General features: G+C 41.3%; 1 protein-coding gene across 1 annotated transcript in view; it reads left to right on the forward strand.

Annotated features, from left to right (window-relative positions):
* The window catches only part of LOC114904245 (AP-3 complex subunit sigma-2), a 61,506-nt gene that overhangs the window by 22,110 nt on the left and 14,666 nt on the right, over positions 1-24,730 (forward strand). The window contains exon 4 of the mRNA XM_029237937.1: positions 5,794-5,865. Coding sequence (XP_029093770.1) covers positions 5,794-5,865 — 72 coding nt within the window. The remainder of the gene's footprint in view (positions 1-5,793; positions 5,866-24,730) is intronic.

Here is a 24,730-nt window from a genome sequence, read left to right on the forward strand (position 1 = left end):
TGTTTTTCTTTTTTCCCCCAGCTTTATCAAGGTATAATTGATGTATAACACATAACATTGTGTAAAGTTAAGATGTATAGTGTATTGACCTGATATACTTATATATTGCAAAATGATTACCACCGTATCAAGCTAACATCTTTTATCATGTCACAAAATTATCATTTCTTTTTTGTGGTAAAAATCATTTTTCAATATACTAAAGTCAGCATGACATCCATGCAAATTAGAATGCTAGCTGTTTGGTGCACAAGGACCTGACTTCAGAACAAGAACTCTGTAAGTCCCATACTTTTTTTTTTTTTTTTGGCCGCGCCTTGTAGCATGTGGGATCTTAGTTCCCCAACCAGGGATCAAACCCATGCCCACTACAGTGGAAGCGTGGAGTCTTAACCACTGGACCACCAGGGAAGTCCCTCCCATACCTTAAATGTGTGATCTTTTTCAACCTGTATCCATTCCTCACGTTGAAGAGTGAGACCCAATCCTACTCCTCTTTGTGTATGAGTTTATGATCTTTTCATACTGAGCATCTAGATTTCCACATAGTACTTCCTGTTGCTTCAGAGTCTTGTAACTTTCTTCATCAGCTGAACTATATCCAGTGTTTTCCTTTTTATTTCTGTTCAGCGAATTTCATTGGAGTCACAGCTGCTGTGTTATAATAGCTAAATGTGGCTATTCTGATCTCTGCCAAAGGTTTAGCTTGTGGGGCTGCCCTTTGAGCCTCTGTAGCTACCTGAGGAGTTACTTGTGTTCTTGATGGCAACAGGGCAGCAACATTGAGAACAGAATCTCCAGTAGCTGCAGCTGTTTCTTCTTGTTTTTGTTTTTACACCATTTCCTTTTCTTGTAATTTGTCTGCCCTTTCCAACCTTGTAGGATCAAGACCTTTTCCATTCCTTGCTTCTACTAAGGTGATGCCTTTTATGAGACTTAGATGTTGAATGACTTTTGCCTCTTGGTGACTTTCATTCTTTATATTTGTGTCTGTTCTCACCATTTGCAGATGAATTTAGTTGCTCTTTTCCTTTGTGAGAAGAATGTTCTTTGTCATTTTATTCCCCAGATTTGTTTCTTAATTTAGTTTTAGATTCATGTCATATTATTTTGCCATCTGAGTCTGTAGCACCTTCGTTTCAGTCCCTTCATGCATTAGCATGCTGTTTGCTTATTATGTTCTGGCTCCTGCGGTTTCTTCCTACATTATGTGACTTCTGTTTCCTTTCTCTTGACCTTGATTATGATCTTGAATAATGATGTTTTGAGAAAGCTTTAGGAGAAACAGATACATCTGACTCTTCATTTTGATCTCTATCTGGGGATGTCTTTTCTGGAGCTATTCCATCTTATTCTGGATCACTAGCCTACTGAGAACCCAATTGTTATGGACTAAATTGTGTTCCCCCCAAATTTGTATGTTGAAGCCTTTAACCCCCAATGTGACTGTATTTGGAGACGGGGACTTTAAGGAAGTAAGTTAAACTAGGCCTAAGGGTGGGGTTCTGATCTCATGCAGCTGGTGTTCTTATAATTATGAAGAGGAAGAGACACCAGAGATCTCTTTCTTTCCACATGCACAAACCAAGGAGAGGCCATTCAAGGACACAGGGAGAAGGCAGCTGTCTGCAAGCCAGGAGGAGAAACTGCTCCTGCCAAACCTTGATCTAGGACTTCTAACCTCCAACACTGTGAGAAAATGTCTGTTGTTTAAGCCACACAGACTTAGTTACTACCATGTGGTATTTTGTTGTGGCAGCCCAAGCAGACTAATATACCAATCTTTTTTTTTTTTTTTTTTTTGCGGTATGCGGGCCTCTCACTGCTGTGGCCTCTCCTGTTGCGGAGCACAGGCTCCGGACGCACAGGCTCAGCGGCCATGGCTCATGGGCCCAGCCGCTCTGCGGCATGTGGGAGCTTCCCGGACCGGGGCACAAACCCGTGTCCCCTGAATCGGCAGGCGGACTCTCAACCACTGTGCCACCAGGGAAGCCCCTAATACACCAATCTTAATTTCATTAACCCTCTTTAATGAAAACAGCCCCTTGGCACAGCGCTGCTGAGAAATATGGGCTGCTTCTCCTCACGTGTCCTGGCGCTAGGCAGCATCTCCACTTGCTGCTTTGAACAGTGTCAGCTAACCAGAAGCATCCCACAGAATGACTAAATCATTTCCAAGAGAGACCCAGATGGCATAAAATGGATCTGCCATTGCTTTGTTAGTTTTTTTTGTTTTTGTTTTTGTTTTTTTTACATTTAGCTCAGTATCTTTAAGGTATTTATATATCTGTATTGAGATAGGTACAATATATATATATTTTTTGCGGTACGCGGGTCTCTCACTGTTGTGGCCTCTCCCGTTGTGGAGCACAGGCTCCGGACGCGCAGGCTCAGCGGCCATGGCTCATGGGCCCAGCCGCTCCGCGGCATGTGGGACCTTCCCGGACCGGGACACGAACCTGTGTCCCCTGCATCGGCAGGTGGGCTTTCAACCACTACACCACGAGGGAAGCCCAGGTACAATATTTCTTACCCCAAAGGATAGCCATTTGTCCTGACACTATTTATTGTCTAGGTCATCTTTTTCCCATCAATTTTCCCATCTTTCTCAAAAATTGTATTTTCTTGGCATGGGAGGCTCCATGCAAAATGAAGTGCCTCTACCCCCAGACCTACCAGGGCAGGGCAGAGGAGGGGACATCTGCAATAGAGGGAGAGGAAGAGGATTTGGTGGTGCCAACCATTGGAGGCTACATGAATGCTGGCACCCGGTATGGGAGCTACAGATACGGAGGCAACTTGGTGACAGCAGGCTATAGTGACTTTTTCACAGACTGCTACAGCTGTCGTGATTCTGGGTCTTCCTAGAGCATGTAAAAGTATTCCGCACAAAATCAACTTTCTACTTCAATTTTCTCAAACTTCAAAACCCAAAGTGTCTGTGCTGTGTCCCTGTGCTTCACTGCTTTTGTCAACTGTGACTTTTTGGTGAAACTTATCTGAAATTCATAGCCTGTAGAATTTAAGACAATGGCAGATTTTAATCATGCCTTGTCTTTGAACTTGATCTATTGACATTCACAATAAGTGGAAAACAATTTTCAGAGAATGCATTTTTGTTCAGACTTGCACAGGATTCTAGAACCAGCGTTATTCAGCATTAAGGCAAAAGCCCACCTTTGCTTTTTATGGGAAATATTACTTTATTTAAGAGACAGATGATGCATTGTAATCTACATCATCTTAATCTACATTACCTTAATTTACAGTAGGTTTTTTTTAATGAACTTTAACCTTTTAACAAATTTCCAACTCGTGTTTATGCCTTTGATAGTAATGAAAGTGATTTATCCCATCCAGAAAAAAAAATTGTTTTCTTATAAACATGTATATGTTTCAGTATTTTATATTCTGTCCCACTGATCCATACTTTCATTTCTATCTTAGTATTACACTCCTTTAACTACCAAAGCTTTACAATGAATTTTGATACCTAGTAAGACCAGTCACTTCTTATTATCATTGTTTGTCCAAATGTTCTTGGTATTCTTTCACATTTTATTTTCTTAAGAATTTTAGACTTTGTCAGTTTCATGTTTTAAAAAGTCCTCTTGGGAGCTCCCACACTTCTAAGTTCATTTTCTTCCTTTAAAACTATAGAACATGAATTTTAAAAGAACATACATACCCACAAGGACAGAGAGAACAGGAGAGAAGACAGTAGCAAGGAATTGTTTGAAAGAAGGGAAGAGTATGGATGCCTGGTATTCACTTGGCTGGTCCAAGGAGGTCACACCCCAGGCCAGCAGTAGAGAAAGCTGACAGCCAACCTGCTGCACACTGTGGAACCCTCAAAAGGCACAAAGCTAGCTGTACAGAGTCTCACTGTGGTGTGGGTGTGGAGTGGTCAAGGAAAGCTGAGAACCAGTTAGATCCCTAAGTCCTTTCTCCAATTCTAGACATAGTCGATGGTACAAGTCAGGGGGATTAAGTGAACATATGCCTTGTGAATGTTGTATATTAACTTTCCAACCCTTTTCCTGCCACTCAGCTCCCAAATTTCTGACAGCTAGTCTTTTACTCTTTAGGCAGGAGAATGTAAAATTCCTCTGGGAAATCTGACCAATCTAGGGAAAATGAAATTTAAAAGCCCAGGGCCGTGGTGGAGGGTAGGATTCCCAGCAAATAGCCATTATTACAGAGCTTCCAATCAGCCTTTAATTCTTATGAATAAAAAACAAGGATAATCAGACATCTGAGGAAAGGCTCTGACATGGAAAATGGAGACTAAAACCAACAGTAAAATTCAACTCATTTTAACAATAAAGCAAACAGCCCCCTATCTCTAAGCCACAGAGAAATAAAGGAAGACAAACAAAAATGGGCTCATAAACAGGAAACACAGAGCAGAATGATCTCTTAAAAATTAAAAACATGAGAGGAAAATGAGACAGAAAAGATAAGAAAATGGGAGGTCGAATACCCCAATATAAACAGCTCCAAAAAAAGAAAGATGAGGAATATGGAAGGGAGGAAATTCTCAACAAAATTATTTGATGAAATTTCCTCAAATTGAAGGACTTGAGTTGCTGGATTCTAAGGGCTCACTGCCCAGTACAGTGACTGAAAACCCATATTTATGTATGTTATCCTTACAGTGGATTTTCAGTCATTGTTAAAAATGTATAGGGTCATAAATAATGCTATTATGAAATTATTATATGTGTTTTTTGGCATACATTTGTATGCATTTCTTTTGAGTATGTACCTAGGAGTAGAATTGCTGGATCATAGAGTATTAGTAAATAATGTCAAATAGTTTTCCAGAGTGGTTGGAAGTATAGTTTCCATTTATATCAATTTGTACCCAGTCAAAAACAAAAACTCAAATGTCTATAGGAGAATGGATAAATAAATTCAAGAATGAAATACTATACAGCAGTGAATATGTACAAGATTTTATGACATGAAACAACATGGAAGAATTCACAAACATTGTTGAGTGAAAGAAGCCAAACGAAAAGAGTACATGATGTATGATGCCTTCTATGTAAATTCAAGGACAGGCAAAACTAAACTGTGATGGTAGGAGTCACGATGGTGGTTACCTTTGGAGAGGATACAGTCTGAGGGGGCATGAAGGGGGCTTCTAGGGAACTGGTAGTGCTCCATTTCAATATTTGGATGGTGGTTACATGATATGCTCATTCTGAAAATTCATTAAGCTATACCCTTATAGCTTAATTATAAAGTATTTATAATATATAAATTATAAAGTGTTTACCCTTTAAACACTTTTCTGTTTAAATGTTATATTTAAAGTAAATTAAAATCGTAAGCATGTTAATTAAGTTGATTCATGGAAAAGTGTTTTGAAGTTAATGTTCATTGAAATTAGCAGGACAGAGCTATGTTAGCACCATGATAATGAAAAATGTTTTTACATGTATACGTGGAGGCTTGGGGAAAGGACATAGTATTATAAGTAGCTGTTACTTTGTTATTCTTTTATATCAGCTGGCATCTTATAAAGGGGGAAAGAAAGCCTCATGTTTCTGCTGGTTGTGTTGCTATACTGAAAACAAGATTGTCCTGTCCTCAATTGTCCCCTTCAAATTGGGATAAGTAGGGTGATCAGCTAGTGCTGGGAGGTTTGCGGTGGGGTTTTTTTTGGGGGGGGGCGGGGGTTTGAGATTTATCATAAGGTAAATAGTATCTTGACTGCCCCCTTTACTTTCAGATGTGACATTTATGAAGATGTGACTTGTGTATCTATTTCTCCTTGTTTCCTAGGTTTTTGTGGAGACTCTGGATAAGTGTTTCGAAAATGTTTGTGAATTGGATTTGATCTTCCATATGGATAAGGTAACCTTCTCTCCCAAACCAGGGTTACTAGGAAACTAAGAACTTTGGACATCTCTAGCCATCTGTACACCTTCATGTTCTTTCTTTTGGTTTTTTTACTCTAGGGATAGTCCTAGAACCTAAGTTATTAAACTTAATAACATAAGTTTAATAGTTTTGGGAGTATTTTGCTGAGATTTGTTACCAGTTTTAACACACACAGGATAATTACTGGGCCTATATTATGGTTCGTGTTTTCACAGACGGACTTCTTGGTTTAGGGCAATGATGGCTACCAGGCCAATGGTGAGATAAATAGTTTTGTATTGATTTTGAAATGAGTTTCTCAGGCATAGTCCAGTGACAGTGACGCTTTGAAATAAACACATCATGGTTTTGAACTTAGCTAGTAAAATGTACCCTTTTCCTAAAGAGTAATATAGTGACTAAGACATCAGTAACATAGTTTGAGGTCAGGTGATACTCTGTAGGGAAGCCTGCCAGGCAGAACTGAAGTGGTCCAAAGTACACGTTTTCAGTTTTGTGTTGCTACCATAACTGTGACATGCCTTATGTCTTCATGTGCCAAATTAAATATGGGAGATAGCCAGCAAGGGGATAGGAGCTGCCACATTTATTTTATCCAGCTGGGCACATGGTGTACCCAGTGCTGTTCATTGGTGAAGGTTGGTGCATCTTAGGTTTGCTTGGTCCTGGTTTTTCTTCCACTGATTATTGTCACAGTGATCCATGGCCCTTAGAGGGAGATAATGATGTTTAGGAGACTACTACCCATTGCTGTGCCGTGATCCTTTATTAATCTGTTTTCATCATGACGAGATAGGTTATTTTTAGATCCATCATTGCCATCTAGAGCACTTTCATTTTCCAGTAGGATCTTCAGTCTCAGTTAACTCTCCCAGGGTTCTCAGATAGCATTTTCTGGGCTAATGCAATGGGTGTTGGAATGGAGTACAGTTTTCTCTCTCAACATGTGGCTTGGCTGTGTGGCTCACTGAGCAGCTTGGTGCAAGAGAATCACAGAACCCCATTCCTTTTATAGATACTTGACCTGGGGCTCCCTGATAGCCTCACAAGACTTCCGGGACTGACTGACACTTTTGAGGTGGTTACTCTCCCTTTTCATATGAAAGGACTTTAGAAACTTCAGAGACCTCTCAACCTCCTCTTTGCAGGCAATTAGAGTGGTTTTAGGCTTGTCAGTTGTTAAAGGTGCTGCTATCTGGTAATTTCTGTCAAGGAGAGCCATAGCTCTAGTTTCCTTCTATACTAGTGGGGAAAAAAAGTTAAGACTTAAAGAGACTTGAGAATATGGAGGGAACAGAGGAATGCTTTCTATAGGCCCTATTATTATTTTAAAACAATTTTTTTTAAATTGTGAAATACAAGGTGTTAACCTTGGGGTTAACACCTGGTTTCAAAGTGGATTCCTTTGGGGATGCCACCTGTTGCTTACCAAGCCATTCTCAGCTCATGGATTAAGGGATAGGCTTTGCTTGGGAATTCCCAAGCAAGAGAAGAGGAGGCACAGGTTTCCCATCCTCCCATTGTCACCATGGCAAGGTGTGTCAGGGCCTGTCTCTGGTAGAGTGGCTTCCCGCCCCCTTCTCCCAATGCCCTTTCTTTTTTTTTTTTTTTAAGAAACTCTATATTCTTTTTTATTTAAAATTTTTTTTTTTATTTTTGGCTGCATCGGGTGTTCATTGCTGCACGTGGTCTTTCTCCAGTTGAGGCGAGCAGGGGCTACTCTTCGTTACAGTGTGTGGGCCTCTCATCACGGTGGCCTCTCCCGTTGAGGAGCACGGGCTCCAGGCACACGGGCTTCAGTAGTTGTGGCGCATGGGCTTAGTTGCTCCATGGCACGTGGGATCCTCCCGGACCAGGGCTCGAACCCGTGTCCCCTGCATCGGCAGGCAGACTCCCAACCACTGCACCACCAGGGAAGCCCTGCCCTCTGTATTTATCAGACAACTACAGGAGCAGACTTACCAGTGAGGAGATAGACAAACTGCCTGGATACTAGGTAGTCTGTTATTTGGGTGCCAGCTGTCTCTAGAAGTTGTCTCAGAATGCCAGATGCCTAACACCTGAAAACTTGGGGGCCTATAGGATGATACACCTGGAGGAGGCAGTTGCGGGTCCTATGGGAAGTTGAGCTTGGTCCTGTGCAATTTAGGGTCAATTTGTAAGTTACACATGCGCACATGCACACACACACACACCTGTTGGGATTTTGATTGGAATTGCATTGAATCTATAAAACATTTCAGGAGAATTTACACTTTTACAATATCAAGTTTTATCCATGTTGTGGTATAGCCATTTCTTCAGGTCTTCTTTGAGGTTTCTCAGTGAACTTTTACAATTTTTCCCATAGAGGTTTTACATATCTTTTATTAAATTTATTCCTAGATACCTGTTTTTTTATGTAATGATGTTTTAAATATTCATTTTTTGTTTATTGTTGCTATATAATATATCCATCACTTTATTTCTGCAAGTTGATGTTGAATTCAGAGATTGTGTTAAACACTTACTAATTCTGATATTTTATCTGTAAACATTTTGCCCATTTCTTTTCAATCCTGTAGCTTTCTTTCTGTTTCTTGCTTTACTGACTAGGAACTCCAGTGTAATGCTGAATAGAAGTGGTGATAGTGGGCATCTCATTTTGTTCATAATTTCAAAGCGAAGTCTTCATCTTGTCAGTATTTGCTGTATATATAGTATTTGAAGTATAGCAAGTTTTTGGGTAAATATTCTTTATCAAGTTAAAGGAAGTTTCTTCTTTTTCTAGTTGCGAAGAGTTTTTAGTCATGAAAGGGTGTTAAAATGTATCAAAAGCTTTTTCTCCATCTCCTGGGGTAATCATGATTTTTTGCCTTATCATTCGAATATTGTTCTTTAAATATTTGTGAGGATACCTGCTAAAGCAGTAAAGTAATTCCAGTCCCAACTATTTTATTGCACGTGTCTTTTAAAGGAAATAAAAGGCCATAAAAATATTGTTCTTTCTCATATGTCTTATCTTCAAATGAGTTCTATGAAGTGTTTTGCTGCTGCTGCACATTTCTTTTACAGTTTATAAAACTTTATTTTTAGTTGCTCTATGACATCAGGAAATTGCTGTCCATATCTCCTAAGGTTTTTGAAAAGTGATGATGCAAGGACCAAATCTCACTGTACTCGCCTGTAGAATGTCTAAAGGTGTCTTCCAACACGGGACTTTCTTTCAGTGGAATTTCAAGCTTACCTTTGCCCTCATGTAGAGCAGTTGCTAATTCAGGCATATCTTCTATTGATAGTAGAAAATGGTCTTTTACTCATATAGGCAAAGGACCTGTCATAATACAGGAGGAATGTCACCTTGAACGCAGTCCTTCTTAATTAGTCTCCACCTTAAGTCAGGAATTCCCATCAGGCGGTTACACTCTGCGTTGGGTTGTCATGGATAGCTGCCCCATTCCCCTAAGCAGTTGTGGCTGGAGTAGCAGGCCTGTGTAAGGTCCAGAAATGACTCAATTCCTGCTGCCCTGGCAATTTTTTTCTAATCTTGAGATTTCTTTCTCAGCTTCTAAATTATTTTTGTCAATGTCCTCTTTTTATTACTGCTGCTCTCTTCACCTCTTCACTCACCCTTTCTTCCTGTCTTAAAGGAAGGTTTATTCCATTCCATTTCTAGAACTAAGTCCTCTTCCTATCTCTCCCTAATATGCAGCATAATCTCGGTTCTTCAACTCGTCTCCAAGGTGTCTTTATTTGCTCCTTCTCCTATAACTACAAATTTCGCCAAGATTGTCCCAATCTCTTACAGAATACAGCTCTCCCCATGCTTCTAGTGCTCCTTTTAACTGTCGTTTCATTTCCATTTCATTTAAGGTAAACCTCCTCATGTGTGAGTGATTTATACACAGTCTTGCATTTCTACTTCGTCTGTTCCTTTTCTGGAGCCTATAGCCTGGTTTTCACTTCTACCCCAAATTCACTGATTATTTCCTAATTCTATTTGCCAATCTTCACCTTCTTTAGTGTTTCTGCAGTATTTGATGCCGTTGATCATTCCGTGAAGCACTGCCTTAATCCTTTTCTTACCTTTGTTTCTGTCACATAGAACCCTCCTGGTTCTCTTATTCTCTTCCCACCTTCTACCAGTAAATTATGATGTCAGTCATCTCTCACTTCACTCTTTTCCCTGCCCTGCTTCTATCTTAGATCTCATCTGTTTCTCATACTTAAACTATTATCCACTTAGGTAGTTCGTAAATTGGTATTTCTAGTCCTGATGTGTGGCCTGAGTCTTATTTTTCCCAACTGCTCGAAGACATTTCTTTCTCATTTCATTCTAGTATCTTGTTTCTTCTTGCCACTTCTTATCCGTAGCCAGATTCAGCACGTGTCTCCTGAAAACTGTTTCTTCCCTTAGCTTCCCTTTTCCGGTGGTGCTACCAGTATTCTGTGTCATGTACACGCAAAACCTTTCCTCCTTCTTCCTTGCCCCCAACAGCCAGTCAGTCACTAAAACCTGTGCTTCTTTCCATAGAGTCCTTCTTATATCTTGTGTTTAGATTCACTAGTTATGGACATTGGTCACACTTGCTTTTTATCTCTCTAGATACATACTTTTTTCCTGAACCATTTGAGAGTTAGTTGCAGACATCATAACTTTTCAACCCTAAATACTTCAGCAGACCTCTCCTAAGAACAAAGACATTGTCTTATATAATATGTTGTGCATAATTCTCTAATATACTTAATTACAGCATAATTAATTATTAACCACAACATAATTAACATTCAGGAAATTTAACATTAATATATACTGTTATCCAATATATAGTTCATATTTAATTTTCCCCATTTGACCCAGTAATGTCCTTTATATATATATATAAATTTTATAATCCTAGTTTCAATTATGAGTCAAGGAGAGCCACTGTCTTCATTTATGGTGTCTCTTAATTTCAGTTGTGTCTGTTGGGTTTTCTAACCTTGTTTTCTCTTCATTCTTGTTGATCCTGCACACTGGAATTAGATTCATTTTCCAAAGCACCCTTTAGACTAGGTCCCTTGATCACAGACCTGTTTTGGTCCCCCATTATCAAGCTTTGACCCCCTGGCCAGGCATTCAAGGCTGTTCACAGTTTGTCCCTATTCTGTCTTGTCCTCACTTACCATTACTTCTAGCCAGATACCTTCTGCTCTAGCCAGAGTGGACCGGTCTTCATCTCTTTGTAATTCGTGCTTCAGAGCCTCTGCCTGAATTGCCTTTCAACATCTCTTTGTAATCCAGTCTGTCATTCAAGCTCAGCTCAAATCCTACCACCCTAAAGCTTGTCCTGGTTACCCTGGCCTGTCATCATCTCTGTGGACAATATGTAGTGCTATTTCTGACCTTATGTACCTTAGTTTATGTGAGTTTGTATGTTTTCCCTACTTGACTAGACTGTTCTTTTCTTTGTGTTTGCCCTTGTCTCCCTCCCTGGATCTAGCATGGCCCCTTTTACTGAGTGAGCTGTCTACAGGTGAGTGTCACTAAAGAGTTCTCATGTCTCTAGCCTCATAAGCTTCTTCATGATTTAAAATGCTGCAGGTTGGAGTAAAGTTTGATTTCATAGTCTCTGGCATAGTCCTCAACTCTCCAGACTGTGCCATTTGGAGCTTATCTTGCCTGGGGCAGTTGGTTCCCTTCTGCTTTCAGAAATCCCCCAAACACAGCTCAATTTCATGGCTGAGGTGGGTATTGGTGTTGATTTTGGTGAATTGAGTTTTTTTCAAAGACAGTCATGTGAGTAGCCTAACATTCTGTTCTACCAGTGCCTCAACAGCAAAGCTGGATTTGGAACTCAATTGGGCTTTCAAGATTTGGTCATCAGAGTCATGGTTTAGTGCCTGTGTCAAGGGAATTCATCCAGCCTTTTTATAGATTTCAATCTGCAATGGGCTGTCTCAGGAGATTTGGAACGTATGCTTTGGGGCAGGTCTGAGCCCAAGAAACCCTGTAGTATGGAATTTAAATCTCTGCTAAGTATAAGCTGCTGAAATGGGAAAATGCTGAGGGCTCAAAATTGAAATGAACTGTTGAGACCTAAGATGAAAGGATCATAAATAAATGATGGTGCTTGTTAAATGTCCCTTCTGGGAACAGAGGTTGTGATAAGAAAGCTCATTAATGCCCTCCACACCCCAGTGATGTTTGAAGCAGATACCCTGATTTCTGTTTCAGAGAATGGAGGAAGAGTAAAGGACACACGTTTTGTGTGTTTTTAGTGAGGAAGGAGGAGCTGTTTGGGCCTAAAAGAACAAGACATTCTGTTTGAGTTTTAGTTCTTGTGAAAGGTGATAGTTGGCATGTCTAACCGTCTCTGGCTACCTGTGTTTCTCTCTCTGAATGCTCTCGAGAAAGTGGAGGGGAGCCGAGGCCTGCCTTTTGTCCCATCGCATTCCAAGCCGTTCTCTGCTGAGACTTGAGAAGAATTTTGTGGCAGAATATTTTTCAGAGGCCAGTATCTTGTTCCCTCAGGACAGCTCAGAGATTAGCAATAATGATTTCTTAAATTTCTAACATTGCTATACTTTGTTTTAAAAAAAGGAAAGAAAAGCTCAGACTGCTCCAAACTATACGTAATATCTGCTACAGTACACACTCTCACTTTCCTTTGCTCTTGAACTTTGCACTGCTTCAAGGTACAGTCTCATTGATTGCCACTTGAAATTACAGAGAACCTTTTTGGTTTGTTTAATCGTTCCTTATTACTGGTTTAGGGTATTAGAATGATACTGTACACAGAACAGCAAAATTTGACCTTTAGAGCTGTTTGTTATCCAGCCTTTTTAATAAAACCTAGTGTTTGTCAAGACTGTAGTGATAGCAAAGCTTATTACCAATGATGTTACTTGGTTGTGTTGCAGATAAAACAAATTGTGTATCACTTGGATTGCTGATGTGTAGGTGCACTAAAAGGCTGGAATTGAGATTCACTTCTTGCTATTATTATTTATGATGCAAAAGAGGATTGGCCTGCTCTGAGATAAAAAACAGAATTTCTTGATCCCCAATTGAAAACCCTTTGCCAGACTTGGTGTTTGTATCAATCTAGGTAGACTAGGTAATAACATAACTCCAAACTTTCAGTAGCAGAAAGGTTAATTTCTCACTCAGGCTGTGTGGCTGTGGTGTGTGTCTGCTTACTATAGTCACTCGGGGGTCCAGGCTGATGGAAATCTTCATCAACGTGTACTTTTCCACCTGGGTGTTTAAAGTGTGTTGGCTCTTAAAGTGACGCATCCATTGCACTCAAATTTCATTGGCCAAAAGCAAGTCACGTGCTCTCACTTAAAGGCCTAGGAAAGTGCAGTCCTACCGTGTGCCCAAGATGGGGGAGAACCTGAAATAGTTTTGAATATTACTAATGACTACCACAGTTTTGTTTTGTTTTGTTTTTCATTTATTTTCTTAGAGGCAAAATAAATCCGACATATGCTTCAGTATCAATTTATAGGTGGAAACTTAGAAATTTCAGTATCAGAAAAATCGAGGAACACTTGTAAAAAGGGAACATGATTGAATCTTAGGAAAAGGCATCTCATGTAGCAGCTTTTCAGTTTCTCTAATGAAATACTTGGCATTTATGTCTTATATGCTTCCCATATGAATTTAAGGTGATTTACAAAATTAAAATTCCCTAATAGAATAAATTGCTTCCATATCTGAGAGGCAGGTTCCTCTCTCCTTACAGAGGCTTCCAGTTACCTATCCTTACCTTGGTGGCTTTCTGACCTTGGTAAAGTACTGATGTCTGTTGAGAATGTTTTTGTCTTTTTTTCTCTGATTATCAAATAGCAAACATTTATTAATGAGGAGGCCACTGTGTTAGATATGGAGATACAAAGATGGAAAAGACAAATATTCTGTCCTCAAGAGGTTCATGGTGCAACTATAAAGATGGGTCACATAGAGACATTCCTGGGTCTTGGACTAAAGCAACATTTTTGGAGAAGGAGCCTTAAGTTGAATGCAATTTTTTAGGAGGCATGTTGTTATATGAGGGAGCTCTCATTTTGTACTACTTTTTATAGCAGTGATCACAAGCACTGCATTTAGTCAAATATGTATAGTATATCTGCATATTGTACTTCATAAAACTAAAATGTATATACATTATTTATACAGAATAACATAGTACCTAATCGTGAACTCTTTTATTTAATGATATTTAATCAGAGGTAGAGAAAGAAGAATGGAACTTTAAAGAAATAGCTGTTTCTGGGGCAAATCTCTGAAATGGAGGAGGGGCAGGATAGATGGTGGCCCATCTATAGCTTTTGCCTGAGAGCCTGAGGTCCTAGATATGGAGCATGTTGGGCAGCAGGTGTGACGGCCCCAAGTCAGGTAGCTGGAGAAAACCATTAGCAGCTTGAGGTAGAAGATCACTGCCAAGTGAGAAGAGCAGTGAGGTCTGTATGAATTCCTGAGTAGAATACAGTTAGCCCTCTGGATCTGAAGGTTCCACATCCGCAGATTCAGCAAACCTCAGACTGAAAATACTTGGGGGATAAAAATATTCCAGAAAGTTCTAAAAAGCAAAACTTGAATTTGCCATGCTGCCAACTATTTATATAGCGTTCACATTGTATTTGTAACTATTTATGTAACATTTACATTGTATTAAGTATTATAAGTAATCTAGAGATGATTGAAAGTATATGGGAAGATGTACGTAGGTTATATGCAGATACTGTGCCGTTTTATATAAGGGGCTTAAGCATTCACGGGTTTCAGTATTTGGTGGCAGAGTCCTGGAATCAGCCCCCAACAGATACCATGGGTGGACTGTAATCATTCAAGGGGAGGGTAATCATAGAAAGGGAAATTAATGTTGATTGGGCAGCTGCCAAGTGCGGGGCATTGTGCTAGGTACTTTAGGCCCAGTCATCTTTAATACAGTAGATAGTAACATCCCTGTGTAACAGATCAGCAAGCTGAGGCTTAAAGTGCCTAAAACTTAAACAAACAAACAAACCAAAGAAAACACAAAGCACGTTCTTTCCACTATACTACAGAATTTGAGAATTTAAAAGCACGAATATTATAATAAATATGATATGTAAAAATTTACAGAATTTGTTGACTTCTGATTCCAAAAGCAGAATTCCAGGAGACCACACAGTAGGAACAAAGGCTAAAGGTATGGCAGGGGGTGGGGAGGAATGGGAACATTAGGGGTGAAGGCCACTGGAGATTGGGAACTTTGCATAAACTGCCGCTAGACAAAGGGTCTGCCAGCTGAGGCATTAGTGGCATTTTGGGCAGTGCAGTTGTTCATTGAACTGTGGATATCCCTGACCCCCTCTACTAAATGCTAGTAGGTCCTCTGCCTGATACATTTCCAAATGCCCTCTGGGGTGGGAGCAGTGCTATCCTAGATGAAGAGCACTGAGTTAGAGTAGGGTGTGTGTATGGGATTAGGCCGAGAGAAGTTTGAAGAAGTAGATAATGGTCAGACTGTGCAGAACCTTGTCCTCTGTTTCTAAGTCCAATGTACACTCCCCAGTGCCCTTCTCACCAAGCAGTTTTGATACTTCCTCATTCTTAAAGCATTCTTTGTTTCTATTTTTAGGTTTTATCTACCTTTCTGGCCATTTCATCTGGCATTTTGAGCTTCTTACCTCTTAAATGATCCCTCTTCTCTTTTCTTTTAGGCACTCTTTTCTTAGGAAATCTCACACAGTCCCATGACTTCAGTTATCTTTCTGCTAGTGATTCCTGAAGTACCATCCGAACTCACTTCACTTCAAACTCAGTTATGTCCAAAACTGCATCTCTATCCCCCTGTATTTCCAGACTGACAGTTCTGGAAAGGTTTTAGGAAAACTTCTTGGCATTCCCCTCACTGCCCATAGACTGAAATAGATATACTTATCTTGTTTCCACCCGAGCACCTTCAATTACTTTTGCCGTGACATTTAACACAGTGTGTTGTTTTTGCTTATTTGCCTGTTTAAGAGCACACACTCCAGAGCCTGCATGTCTCGGCTTGATTCCTGGCTCTGCCGCTTAAGAACCATATGGCTTGTGCCTTAGGAACTTATGTGTGGACAGGAAATCGTGATAGCACCTAGCTTATATGGTGGATGTGAGCATTAAATATATGGAAAGTGCTTAGAACATAGTAAATATTTATTTCATTCTTTTGTTTGTTTACCCCCCGCCACCTCCAGATACTGTTAAGGATCAGACTGTCTCGCTCACTACTGTATTTCCAGATATTAGCACAATACTTGGCACATACTGGTTATTCATTGTTGAATTAATTTGTCCATCTACTACCAGCGAAATAGTTAATCAAAAATTCCTTTCTTCATGAATCTTATATCTACTAGAGGGAGACAAAATAAAATAAATGTTAGGTGGTAATAAGTGCAGGAGAGAAAATAAAGCAGGTTGAGGGGTGGGTAGGTATGGCTTGATATTTTATATAGGGTGCTTAGGAAACGCATCCCTGATAAGATGGCATTTGAGCAAAAACCAGAAGAAAGTAAGAGAAGAGAGAGATAGGTTCTTCCCTGGAGAAGAACATTCCAGGTAAATGGAACAAGTCCAAAGGCCTTGGGGCTGGTATAGCCGAATGGAAGTGAGAAGGGGGGGGAATAATAGGAGATGAGGTAGGGGTGGGGAAAGAGGAGCGGAAAAGTCGTCACTGCCTCTGGAGAGGGGAGCTAGGTAAGTGTGGGGACTAACTTTTCAAAAATGTTGTACCATGTGCATATACATATATAGCCTCTTTATCACCCTGGGTCTTCTAGGTCCAGTGCACTGAAGAAAGAGTACAGCCCTCTCTTAATGTAAGCTTTATACAGTAAACAGTTTAAATTGCTGTCTCCTGCTCTGAGGCAAAGTCTGAGTTTGAAGCTAGATAAGTTGTAGATTGTCTACACATTATCCCTTCACCTTAGCCTAGAAACTGTGATTAACTCCGGAGTACAAGTGGGAGGGCCAAGGGAGTGTGTGCACAGTAGTGGTAATGGCCCAGAGTACACCTCAGGACACATTTATGAGTCTGAAAGCATGTCCATCTAGATTGGGGAAAACAATTTGCTACATTGACATCTTGGTCATTGATAAATCTTTGTGGCCTTATCTGCTTATGACCTCAAGAATTAAGGTCCATATTCTGTAGAGAACAAGTTGCTCCATCTGTTTCTGAAGTTAGCCAGTCTGTACCGTGAGACATTTTTAGCAGGTTAGGGCAGAGGGATGCCCAGACCCATCCGCCTGCAGTTGAACTCCTGATAGCACTGAAGGGAAGTCATCCTGTCAAAGCCTGGAGTTGAGCACTTCCTGTTTTTTTGCCCAGTCACTATAAAGTGCATCCCTTTAGATTTTCGGAATCAATATATCTGAATTTACCCTAGAAGAATCATGTTAATGTTGTTTAGAAACCTCAGGGAAGGAATGGAAGGTTCCTTGCTGACTGGGCCTGACCCCCTTGGGCTTTAAGACTGCTGCTTCTTTTCCTACCTACAGAATGAGAGAAATGGGCACATTCCACACAGGTCTGTCCCTGGCACCCTGCTGGCTTTCTCTTTTTACATTCATCCTTGGGCACTCGTCTGCTTTGATACACATGGGCGACAGATCTACATCTCATTCTGACCCAGGCTAAAGGCTTGTGTTTATTGGAGTGTACAGCACCTTTCCATCTGGATGACCTGCCATCACTTCCAACTTAGTGTACACCAAACCGCTCATTTTCTCCTACTTTCCTCACCTCCTCTCTTGCCTACCCCTCACCCACTTACCCACTCAGCTGTGGTCTTCTCTTCTTAACTTTCCTTATTCTGTCAGCGATATCATCTTTCTTCAAGGCATGAAATCTCGGATGTGTACTTTGCTTTCTATTTCCAAGTGGTCGCAAAATGGTATTGGTTCTTCTTTCAGGGTCCGCTTCAGTCCCACCTCTGCCTTTCCTTCTCTTTTCCTTTCCCCTTTCCTTTCCTTTTCCTTCCTGGGTAACTAATATATCAGCTCTAGGTAACTACTGCAGCTATATCCAGTCTTTCTCCCAACCTTTTTCACTCAGTCTAATCTTCCATAGAAAACATTTCTCCCATTTTCCCTTCAGTCTACATTCTTCCTTCTGACCTCAAAGGATCTCTGGATTGTGGATCCTCTTGTCCCTCAGGCTGTCTCTGCTTTGGAACGGAGACCCCTCAGGCCAATCAGACAGTCTTCCTCTGTTTTTCATACATACCTTGTCAATTCCCACCTCTTTGCCTTTGCCTATGCCTTGTCCCCACCCTGAAATACCCTCATCTTCTCCCTAACAAGCTTTCAAGATTTCAGCACCCAGCTCAAGTTTTACATTTGATGAAGTCTTCTCTGGACTCCAGTATTGTAGGTCTCCAAGTTATTTGTCTTCTTACTCTTGCTTTAAAGTTTTTATTCCTAATTGTTTCCAATAGGATTTAAACTCTTGGAATAGTGTCAGTATGTAATAGTTTGTTAGTTATCTGAACAGTACAGGGCACTCAAATATAGTAGGTTAATTGTTGCAGTTGATTGATTGTCCAAATTTTGTGTGGTTTTTAAATTTTTTTAATTTTCAAAGCACTTTTCAGATATAATGTCTGATTAACACAGCTAGAGGCCTTTTTTTTTTTTTGCCGTATGCGGGCCTCTCACTGTTGTGGCCTCTCCCGTTGTGGAGCGCAGGCTCAGCGGCCATGGCTCACGGGCCCAGCCGCTCCGCGCCATGTGGGATCTTCCCGGACCGGAGCACGAACCCGTGTCCCCTGCATCGGCAGGCGGACTCTCAACCACTGCGCCACCAGGGAAGCCCTAGAGGCCTATTTTTAAAAACTAGATTCTAATTAGACCTCAACTTTCAAGGTTATGACCTGTGTACACCCACTAGTTTCAGGGCATACATCAGTCTATCACTTAGCTTTGCCTTTGCTCCCTTGGGAGATAACATCTGGGTGGACTCAGGAGGAGCCCTGTGTTCCTTGAGTGGGATTCTGCCTGAAGTGGCTTCATGGGTTCTGGCTCTACTAGATTCTAACTTTGTGACTTAGGCAAACCTCCTAAAGACCTCCTTGTGCCTCAGTTTCTTCAGTTGTAAAACAGGGATGATACCATATTTAATTGATTCTTAGACTCCCTTTTTTGGTAATATTTATAACTTTACATGTCAAATCCAAATTTGTCTTACAGTCAATGGCATTTCACAGTTTAATTAGCATTTCAACATTTTCCTTTTTAGTGATACATAAAATAATGGTGTGATTTATAATCAAAGAGTCTTGGCATCTACCATTCACGGTTATTTTGAGGATTGGAGTTAGTGGGTAACTGCTTAGCTCAATAAATGATGATTTTTGTCTTTATTTTTACTTTTTTCCTACAGTTCTCTCTGCCTTCTATATTACCCCCTTAACTTCACCCTTTACACACCTGCCTAATGACATATTAAAAGTGTGTTTTTGACTAACTCCCTTGTTTGAATTTTTCAGTGGCTCTGTATCCCCCCATAGCAGTGATTCTTCTTCTTCTTTTTTTTTTTTTTTTTTTTCTTTTTTGCGGTACGCGGACCTCTCACTGTTGTGGCCTTTCCCGTTGCGGAGCACAGGTTCCAGACGCGCAGGCTCAGCGGCCATGGCTCACGGGCCCAGCCGCTCCGTGGCATGTGGGATCTTCCTGGACCGGGGCACAAACCCGTGTCCCCTGCATCGGCAGGCGGACTCTCAACCACTGCACCACCAGGGAAGCCCTATTTCCTGCATCATTTTATTTTATCTTTAAATAGTATGTCAGGTAAGAACTCTTGTTCTCCCCATTTTACAGATGGAGAAACTGAGCTTTAGAGCTAGGATGCCTCAGTTTCTCCAAAGTCTCAGAACTAGTAAGTGGCAGAGACAGAATTCAGACCCTGGACTCTGATTTCAGAGCCTGCGCTCTCCACACAGCTATACTCCCTTAGTGTCCTCTCCTGCTTTAGCATCCTCAATGTGGTAAGAATGTATTAAGCTCATGTTTTGTTAACAGATAACCAGCCAGAGAGAGGATAAAATTCAAGAGAACAAAGCCTGGACCATTTTCTTTACAAAGTGTTGTGCTTAGCATTTGGGACCAATATTGCAAACAGGCAGGAAATGAGGGAGGATGAAACAGTAGACAAAAAAGAAAGTCCTGCTAGAACATTTTTAAAAAATTACTTCACAGAGAACTCTGACTCATTATAGGAATTTTTTTTTTTAAGGAAGGAATAAAATGCAATGAGTATACTTGGCTACAGTCAACAGTACATACTCAAGAACACAAAACAGGACTTGCCTGGTGGTGCAGTGGTTAAGAATCTGCCTGCCAATGCAGGGGACACGGGTTTGAGCCCTGGTCTTGGAGGATCCCACATGCTGCGGAGCAACTAAGTCCATGCACCACAACTACTGAGCCTGTGCTCTAGAGCCCGTGAGCCACAACTACTGAGCCCGCGTGCCACAACTACTGAATCCCGTGCGCCTAGAGCCCGTGCTCCGCAACAAGAGAAGCCACCACAATGAGAAGCCCGCACACCACAACGAAGAGAAGCCCCCGCTCGCCGCAACTAGAGAAAGCCCGCACGCAGCAACAAAGACCCAGTGCAGCCAAAAATAAATAAATAAGTAAATTTATTTTTTAAAAGAGCACAAAACATAAAACCAGCAAGTGAGTAATCCTTTTTAAAGAAGAAGAATTATTAGGGGAGCATAAAGAATAGTTTTTTGTTTTGTTTTGTTTGGAGACTTTACCATGATTTTTTTCTTTTTTAATTTTATTTATTTTTTGGCTACATTGGGTCTTCGTTGCTGTGCACGGGCTTTCTCTAGTTGCAGCAAGTGGGGGCTACTCTTCATTGCGGTGCGTGGGCTTCTCATTGCAGAGGCTTCTCTTGTTGCAGAGCGTGGGCCCTAGGCACGTGGGCTTCAGTAGTTGCAGCTTGTGGGCTCAGTAGTTGCAGTGTGCAAGCTCTAGGGCACACGGGCTTCAGTAGTTGTGGTGTGCAGGCTCAGTAGTTGAGGTGTGTGGGCTCTAGGGCTCAGGCTCAGTAGTTGTGGCGCATGGCCTTGGTTGCTCCACGGCATGTGGGATCTGCCTGGACCAGGGATAAAACCCATGTCCCCTGCATTGTCAGGCAGATTCTTAACCACTGCACCACCAGGGAATTCCCTGAAGAATAGTTAATGAGTTACTGAGTGACTTGCCATTTCCCTTGCCTGGATAGCGTCTCTTCCATTTACTGGTTAGTTTAAGGCCCAGCCTTGTCTAAAATTCCACAGCATTTTGTACTTGGGTCACAGTCTTCCTTTTATTATAGTTAATTCCATGCATGTTTTATCTTCCCTCCTTGACTAAGCCCTTTGAGGCCAGGGTCCAAATCTTATCTTCATTTCTTCCTTCTGGCTTTAACATTCTGTGATGTTAAGTATATTTAAAGACAGATATTGATGGGACTTTGCTGGTAGTCCAGTGGTTATGATTCAGCACTTCCAGTGCAGGGGTCACGGGTTCTATCCCTGGTCAGGGAGCTAAAATCCCACATGCCATGCGGCGCGGCCAAGGAAATATTAAAAAAATTAAAAATAAAATAAAAATAAAAATAGACATTGTTACAGATCACATTCTTTTAGTGAAAATGAGTGAATACTTGAACCTAATACATTATCTTGTTTGTGGGGGTACAGTGGGCTCACATATACATACTTAGTATATACAGATTCATCTCTAACCATTTGGCAAGAAGAAAGAGAATTAAATTCTAAATACAGAATGATTCTGTCCACAATTCTACTCCCTTAGTCTGTGCCTGGAATGAGTGTGAGAGGGAAGATTTGAATCCGCTCTTCTTTGCCTCTCCTCTCATGTGCCTGTCATGTGCCTCCCATGAGCATCTTACTGTGTTTAGAGTAATTTTAATCCTTAAAGATACAATACAGATTTTCAATCTGTGTGGTCCCTAAACAACAAGCCAGCCACTTTATCTAGTACTTAACTGAGGACAAAAAAAAGTAATCAAGAGGAAAGACTAGCCAGGTTGGACTGCATTGGTGATTTAAGGGATTTTGGCTATGCATAGTTTCCATCTTACTTGGTGACTTTAGAACTTAAACCTTATATAAGATGAGATTCCACTGTTTTCTCATTTTTTCATTGTGTGATCATGTGAGTGAAAGAGAAAGACAGAAAATCAAGGGCTAGGGATTGGGTCTTATGGAATTTCATGACAAGACATCTGGAGAAAACTGTGGAATATGTCTAGTCTAAAAACCAAGGAAGGTCATGAAAGTGGTTCAGGAGACACTAATAGCAAGGAAAAGAGAAAAACAGAACTTTACAAAGCAGATTGCTTTCTTTGCCTGCTCTCTTTACTTTAGCAGAGCGTACCAGGTTTCTGGAAGGCATTTTTATGCCCTCTTCCCCTTTTCATTTCTTTCTAAAATGGATAATATGGGAACTAGAGACTTACTTTGGAAAAAATGACTCTCAGATGTTTCTCTTCCCCTATCAGTACTGAGTCCACTTGGAGCATCCTCCTACCCTTTTGCCTATTAATAGCCACCACACCCCCTAGCGTAGACAAAGAGATGATGCATACCCCATCCCACCAAGAATCTCTTCCCTCCTTACTCTCTGGAGGCCTTTCCTAGGAACTGATGAAACCAACCAAGCTTTTTGACTTGGGGTAGAAAAAGTTATTAGCACTTAGATTTTATATAGTAGACTAGATATTTTATTAGTGATTAACAGTTCTTTTTTAAAACTTGAATGTTGCAATATTGGCATCCTCCTGTTCCAGTACAAGCACTGTGACCATGCTCTTTTGTATTTGATGAGCATTTTATTGTCTTCTCTGTGGTAATAGTTGTTTTTTTTTTTTTTTTTTTTTTTTTGCGGTATGTGGGCCTCTCACTGCTGTGGCCTCTCCCGCTGCGGAGCACAGGCTCCGGACGCGCAGGCTCAGCGGCCATGGCTCATGGGCCCAGCAGCTCCGCGGCATGTGGGATCTTCCTGGACCGGGGCACGAACCCGTGTCCCCTGCATCGGCAGGCGGACTCTCAACCACTGCGCCATGAGGGAAGCCCCGTAATAGTTGTTTTAAGAAAGATATGAGGGACGTCCCCGGTGGCGCAGTGGTTAAGAATCTGCCTGCCAATGCAGGGGACACGGGTTTGAGCCCTGGTCCGGGAAGATCCCACATGCCACGGAGCAATGAAGCCCATGTGCCACAACTACTGAGCCTGCACTCTAGAGCCCACGAGCCGCAACTACTGAGCCCGTGTGCCACAACTGCTGAAGCCCGCATGCCTAGAGTCTGTGCTCTGCAACAAGAGAAGCCACCACAATGAGAAGCCCGCACACTGCAACCAAGAGTAGCCCCCGCTCGCCACAACTAGAAAAAAAAAAAAAAGCCCGTGCACAGCAATGAAGACCCAACACAGCCAAATAAAAATAAAAAATAAAAAAAATGAAAAAAGATACGAGAGTATGGATACGAAGTGGGGATGTGAGCCCTTGTCTTGTGTGATACAGCAGGCTTTCATCCTCCAATGCAGAATACCTGGAGAGGGATTGATCTAGTTTAGAGATTTCTGTGGATATGATTGAGCTTGGAGTGTGGTGAGTGTTGACATGTCACTACCCTTTCTGCCCATGGAGTTCCGCTAGATGGGTTCCTGCCATCCCAATATAGAACTGCATTTTACGATAGAAACAGTATTATTCATGGTACTTAGTTGTAGATGCAGGGGTGCTTTATGGTATCACATTCTAGGTAACATGGATTTGAGTCAGCTTTTGTGTCCTGCTTGCATGAGAACCTTATTTATTATAACTATAGAAAAATACATTGTAACTTTAATATTTAAAAATAAACTTTTGGAACATGGCCAGCAATGTCTGGAGACTGTATTTTTACTGGAGGAAAAAGAGTGATGTTTGTTATCTTCAAGCTCCAGGTCAGTTTGCTTTTAGTGATTGCTGGAGGACAGAGGGAACAAAAAGTGCCCAGTGAACTGAGAAGGTATCTTGAGACTGAAAGACAAGACAGGCAGCTCTATATAATCGATGGATCAGTTTATTATAGGGTAATTCACTCACAGGGTGGGATCGGGCAGTGATCTGGAAGCATTTGCAGCTACACTCCACACTGCCGAGGGGCCCTTAGGACAGTTTCATAGTTAACCTAGTGTAGGGGGGTATGTGCTCGGAAATGGGACATGCATTCCTAAGTCAAGATTTATGAATGGGTTACTAGTCTCATGGGTAACCAGGTATATGTCAGCAAAGGTCTTCATCATTGTTTGGGAACTAACAGAGCATAGAGGCCACCTGGTCAGAATGATTATTAAACAATATCTATTACATACCAATCCCCTGACAACAGAAGTGATTTCTGCACAGTACAGTCCCGGGTAGGATCAGCAGAAGGACAGGAGGAACTGTATGTGCCCAAGATGGCATCAGTTATGCTAACAGCCGTAGACAGTGATGGCTTCTGTTGACCTGGGATTGGATTCAGAACTTTTTTATCTTCAGTGAGAAACATAACCAAGGATGAACTTTTGAAGATCCTGGAATCCTCTATTCTTGGATAGGTTTGTTGAAACTGACTTGTCTCCACCCCCTGTAGTTCCAGAGCTGTGTCCCTAAGGAGCACCTCTGTCCTTGAAGTGACACTTTTATTTTCCCTTTTAGACTGTATCAGTCCTGACATGAAACGAGCAAGCTCATTTTAACCCACTTTTATCTGTGGAGGTTAACTCTTGTGTCCCAGGCAGTTAGAGTGTGCTTCTCAGTGCCAGAATGGGAAGCCAGGCCAACTCAAAAGGC

The sequence above is a fragment of the Monodon monoceros genome, unplaced genomic scaffold (assembly GCF_005190385.1).
Source record: "Monodon monoceros isolate NGI ecotype Baffin Bay Population unplaced genomic scaffold, NGI_Narwhal_1 Super_Scaffold_21, whole genome shotgun sequence".
Taxonomy (NCBI): domain Eukaryota; kingdom Metazoa; phylum Chordata; class Mammalia; order Artiodactyla; family Monodontidae; genus Monodon; species Monodon monoceros.